This window comes from Anguilla rostrata, chromosome 7 (assembly GCF_018555375.3).
Source record: "Anguilla rostrata isolate EN2019 chromosome 7, ASM1855537v3, whole genome shotgun sequence".
NCBI lineage: Eukaryota > Metazoa > Chordata > Actinopteri > Anguilliformes > Anguillidae > Anguilla > Anguilla rostrata.
The window spans coordinates 3,373,749-3,379,867 of NC_057939.1; the positions used below are offsets into that span (position 1 = coordinate 3,373,749).

The window sequence follows — 6,119 nt, forward strand, 5'->3', positions numbered from 1 at the left end:
TCCTTCCCGTCATCTCAGTGTAGATTCCGCTAACTCCAGCACTGTGTGTCCTGTTTTTTTTTTTTGTTTGTTTTTCTTTCCCCCAGGAGTTTCACCTGGAATACGACAAGCTAGAAGAGCGGCCTCACGTGCCGTCGACCTTCAACTACAACCCAGCTCAGCAAGCCTTCTGAGAGACTTCCCTGTTCACGGGGTATGGCTGCCTCGGCACGTCACTTCCTCCTCCAGCGGGCGGCGGCGTGACTCGGGCAATCCTGGTTTTTATTCCTTGAGGATCTGGCAGATTGAATTCGGCAGAAGGGTCACCGTTCCCGGGGAGTCCTGCCTTACAAATTTTGTGCGGCCCAAACAAACACCAACAACGCTTGTTCCTTTTTTTTTATTTTTTATTTTTTTATTCCTCGTTTCGTTTTTTTTTTTTTTCCCGTCATTCTTCGTTTGAGCAACGTCTGAGTTTTACGTTTACGGCTCTAAGGATGCCCATTTTGCTCAAGGGCAGGATGGCTGTCGTTCAAACACACACAACCATAAACAAAAGGTTCACGATTGATCTTTCCAAGTAGAAAAAAAAACCCTGAGAAATTTAAATAAATAAACAAATAAATAAATACAAGGCACCAAGAATCACTAACAGTTTAGTAGCATAAACACAAACAAAATAAGGGCAATAGAAATGATGCCATGTTCGTTATAGCACTGTTTGGTTATCAAATAACACAAAGAAAGTTTGTGCATTTATGTCCCTGTTAGGACTCATTCTCATATGGTTTGGGAATATACGCGGCCTGTCATTTTTTTTCTCCTCCTTTCTCCCGAACGTCCTTCTCCTTCTCCATCTCCTTCCTGCCCAACCCCGTCTTGTACACGCACACACACATACACACACACACAGATTCACACTTACACACCCAAACCCACACTCACCTCTGTCTTGACGGCATTACTGCCTAGCTTCAATAAAACCGAATCGGAGACTGTTTTAGTGAGCGTCATCGGTGCGAGCCCACGGGACGATCTCCAGGGTTTGGGCGATCTGCTGAGCTTCATCGTTCCAGAACGAGCGAAAACACTGTCCAGTCTTTGTTACGATTTTGTAATAAACGTGTACATTTTTTTAATTTTTTGGACATCACATGAATAAAGATATGTATGTACGAATGTGTATATATTATATATATATGACATCTATTTTGGGAAAAAAAAAAAAAAAAGCATTGCCCTGCCCCACCTCGTTTTTAGGAGGTGAGCTCGGACGCAATACGTGGATTTAAACGGGACATTTCTGGAGCTGCTGGGCGGGGAACACGGTTGAGCCCTGTGCACTTTTACAATTGAATGGCAACACCGACTAAAAAAGACGACAACGACGACAAAACAGAAGGGCCAGATTTTCAGCGAACCAAGGACACCCATACCCAAGTTGAACAAGTTGGGATTCTAAGGAAGAGGACTTGAGGCATTTCAGTCTGGCTGTTTTAAACGGCAGCATTTCATAGGAAAAGGAAAACCCAATAAAAAAAAAAAAAGAAAAAAATTGAAAAAGATCAATCTTGTATTTTCTGACCACGTTCAAGCTTCTTCTCTTTGTAATAAAGTAGAAAAGGCTCTCCTGAATGTAGTGTGGGAGTGTGATTTGGGGGAGGGGCTGGCTGTGGGTGTGGCCGTGCTCAAGGGGGAGGGGCTTCACGGTTCTGAGGCTGTGCCCCGAACTGCTTGGGCCTGGTAGTGACCCTAGCCCACAAATTGCCATCCCCAGTTTTCTCTAGTTAATTTTTTTAATTTTAAATTTTTTCTTTAACCTTTATTTGACCAGGAAAAACCGCATTGAAATCTAAATCTCTTTTGCGAGGGGGAGCTGACATAAAACACGATATACAAACGAGTTACATACATCAAATGGGGGGAGTGAGACAGCAGTGTAACAGTAATTAAACAGAGTAGAGGTTAAATACAGGAGGATACTTCAGTCACAGAGTCATGGAGTACACGTTTGAACTCAGCAATTGAAAGTAATTTGTCAAGTTTAAGATTTCCTCTTCCTCAAGTGACGCTACTTTTATGTGCTGTTCACTTCAGTGTGATGTATGTACACGGTAAGTATCACAAAGTGTTAAGCTGAGAGTTCAGGCAGTGATCATGCAGGAGTAACATGGCAGGATATGATGTTTTGTAAAGGAAGGCTTATTTTAACATGGCAAATTAGACAGAGGGAGTTCTAAAATTGTAATTGTGAATCAGAGGAGCCTTTTACCTCATTTTGCCAAAGTCTTGCAGTATGATGGGTCCTTGCTTGTTGTTTAAATGAGCTCTGCAGGTAACTTCAGTTAAAGCAGGTACTGAGGATGACAGGATGGGCTCGGTGTTCAGTAAAGCAGGTACTGAGGATGAAAGGATGTGTTCAGGGTCTTCAGTAAAGCAGGTACTGAGGGTGATAGGACAGGCTCAGGGTGTTTAGTAAAGCAGGTACTGAGGATGACAGGCTCGGGGTGTTCAGTAAAGCAGGTACTGAGGATGACAGGCTCAGGGTGTTCAGTAAAGCAGCTACTGAGGATGACAGTGCGGACTCAGGGTGTTCAGTAAAGCAGGTACTGAGGATGACAGGAAAGGCTCAGGGTGTTCAGTAAAGCAGGTACTGAGGATGACAGGCTCAGGGTCTTCAGTAAAGCAGGTACTGAGGATGACAGGATGGGCTCAGGGTGTTCAGTAAACCAGGTACTGAGGATGACAGGCTCAGGGTGCTCAGTAAAGCAGGTACTGAGGGTGACAGGCTCAGGGTTTTCAGTAAAGCAGGTACTGAGGATGACGGGCTCAAGGTGTTCAGTAAAGCAGGTACTGAGGATGACAGGACAGGCTCAGGGTCTTCAGTAAAGCAAGTACTGAGAATGACAGGATGGGCTCGGTGTTCAGTAAAGCAGGTACTGAGGATGACAGGCTCAGGGTCTTCAGTAAAGCAAGCACTGAGAATGACAGGATGGGCTCAGGGTCTTCAGTAAAGCAGGTACTGAGGATGACAGGACAGGCTCAGGGTCTTCGGTAAAGCAAGTACTGAGAATGGGGATGGGCTCGGTGTTCAGTAAAGCAGGTACTGAGGATGACAGGCTCAGGGTCTTCAGTAAAGCAAGTACTGAGAATGACAGGATGGGCTCAGGGTGTTTAGTAAAGCAGGTACTTCCCCAAGGAGGAGTTGAATAAGAGTTGTTGGCTGTGTTTACAAAAATACTTGTTAATTACAGAGCAAAACATTTAAAACATTTCAACATGTTTAAAATCCAAGGTCTTGTTGAAATAATCAAAATAAGCATATTTGGGCAAATGAGCAGTTTATTGTTTTAATGGGTCGTGTTCTTCACCATTTTTGATGTTGCTGTTTTCTTTTATGATTTTCCCCAGATTCCTCCCAGTTTGGAATGGCCAATTTTATTCCCCTGCTGTGGCCATTGCATAAACCTCTGCTAGCAGTTAGGGAGAGTCAGAAAAGTACACGCTTTCTTCTGAAATGGGTGACATCAAGCTGCTGTAGCTGCTTTTCACCTCCACAGTCCAGAAGCGCAGCATACACAGACATGAGGTGGAGGAAAATGCTTTTTGCTCCACTTGAAGAAGTCGACTTGGCGCCTAATTGAACAGCAGAAGTCACTGGTGAGCGATGAGAGAGTAATTCACTGACTAAATGCTTGTCTCTTTGGGACATGTTAAAACCAATTATGTGTTGCCTTGTGGGGACTGCTGTGCATGGGGACAATTTGGATTCAATACCAGGCCGTGGGGATTTTCGTTTCTGAATGCATAAAATGATTGTGATATACCTGCGCTTTAACCGATGTACTTCTCTGGTTGTCCACAAGAGGGAGGGCTCCTGAGACAAAAACCTGCTGACAAGTCACCTTCCAATCAGTGCCACCCATCTAGCGGCTTCATGAAATAGAGACCAGTTGCATCCCTGGCACCCTCTGGCATTGAATAACACCAGTGTAAGTCATGGAAAAGAAGTTCCTGTTTTCTGAAGACTGGCGAGCCAGCACTATACCATATAATTTTTTGACTAACGTTAGAATTTGCTCTAGGTAAATTAGCCTTAGTATTAGCCTGCGATGGTTAGGCTTACACAGTGTTACCAGAAAAAACTATTTGGCATCGTTTCTGGTTAAAGATGGAATTTAAAACGACGATCCCGAAATACTGTGCAATCGGCCATGTAGTAAGTTTTGGAAGTGCTTCTTTGTTGTGCGTACAACCCATTAATCCAAAGTACGTCTCGAACTACGTCCCCTAGCCATACAAGTGGTCTGTGGCAGGTTTTATGTGCGATGTTGGTTTCACGGGTTTAAAAAAAAAAAAAAAAAAAAAACAATTAATGGTTTTACGAGGGTTCATAAACTGGTCTCCGAAAAACGATAAGAAGGCAGTATTGGCTCTTGGTCCATCATTATGGGAATACGCATTGGTGATGACGCGTCTTTTATGTGTGGATACTGTATCTCGACTGCTTAATTTAAATGACTAGTTACTACTTTGGCAGACTCTACTCTTGATGGTCTCTTCAGATTGTGTGGGAGAGGTACTGTGTGGTTTACTTGCAGCGTGAATGGTTTTGCTTTCAAAATATTTCAAGGTGTTATCCTTGGAGAAATTTGGGCCACGCCATGGGAAATAACCCCTTACATTATTACGAAGACACTGTAGGCTAATTTATTAGCTATCGCTTGCTAATGAGATAAAGTCTCTCAAAGCCCCGAGGTTATTTTATACAGGTCTTCAACTTAATAGCGAAACAAAATAACTTTCATACCGTAAGAGCAGGGGGAAATGAGAACATGCACTGTGGTTGTAACGAAAAATAATGGTTTAGAAAATTATCTAAACTACCGCCTACTAGAGGACACAATTATAATTTCTGTGGCGAATAAGGAATTTTCCTGAGACCATTTACAGCTCTGAAGGGTGCGTGGTCTGCGCAATTAAGCGCGTGGGACGTCTCTATGCCGAGCGCGTGCTGTTTTTAGGGATCTAATTCTCTTCTAATTAACAAATTAATGTCTTCAATCGAGGCCCTGCCCACGTGCAATCTGGTCCCTTCATATTCGCGCGGAGGTATTTTAAGTGCCTAATTTTCTTCTAATTAGCGCGTGGTCGGCATCGCTGTCTCCTTCTCCAGATAACTTGACACGGTCACGGTCTGTCATCGCTACTCTTCGTTTGCTTTCATTGGCATTAATGTCATTCTGCAACATCATAAATATCAATATTTGTGGTAGAATCTCCATTTTAGAGATTTCTAATTCTCAGAAAATATCGCACGCAAGGAAAGATTATTGCAGAACAAAGCTGTGTATAAAACAGCTTTTCCATTGAGTAGCACAATCACAAGAATGGAAGTTTATGTGTGGCTTGAGGAAAAACTGGTCTAAATGACACCTGAAATCGTCTCCCACTAGCAGTGTTTATACGACCAGCTTTCACTAATATACTCCCCATGCGTTTTGAGTTAATAGCCAAAACAGACCCGAGATCAGCCCTCGCATTGTTTCGCGCTGTGTAAATACGGAACCATATAGGCTACGCTCGCGACTTCAGCGTGCGGAAGAAACGTGATTTCCAATGGATTGCTGTCTCTAATACCTTACTCTACATTTGCGGGTCGGCGATACCAGATGTACTTAGGCTTACGCGTGCAATGGGAGTATTATTAGATGGGACTACCCATAGACAATAGAACTTACGAACGGTTAAAGCCAACAGCCATTAGTAGGCTATTATCGGTTTGCGGATAGGTTTTGATCCAGACGAATTTAAGCCCAACTTTGAGGGGAAATATAGTTGGTAAAGCTTTGCGCGATTCCCTTCTTAATATCCCTCATGCAACAAAAGCACTTTTCCCCATAGCTGGAGATTAAATTTGTTGCCATTCTTGATTTGTCTTTTTTTAATGGATGCGAGTTCTGGTAATATTTTCTGAATTTAATTACACGTGCCAAGATGTAAGGATTTAACACTGACTTTTTAGCGAGATAAGAAACCCTGACTTTAAAAGAATTATCTTACTTTGTTTTAACTTTTAAAGCTAGGTATAACCCCCGCCGTATTCGTTTCCCCCCACCCACGGGGTTAGATGTAACATT

General features: G+C 43.0%; 1 protein-coding gene across 1 annotated transcript in view; it reads left to right on the plus strand.

Moving 5' to 3' along the window:
* Window positions 1-1,614, plus strand: part of LOC135258790 (CCR4-NOT transcription complex subunit 2) — a 45,394-nt gene extending 43,780 nt beyond the window's left edge. Inside the window, exon 15 of the mRNA XM_064342373.1 lies at window positions 87-1,614. Coding sequence (XP_064198443.1) covers window positions 87-173 — 87 coding nt within the window. The 3' untranslated portion in view covers window positions 174-1,614. The remainder of the gene's footprint in view (window positions 1-86) is intronic.
* The last annotated feature ends 4,505 nt before the right edge of the window (window positions 1,615-6,119 follow it).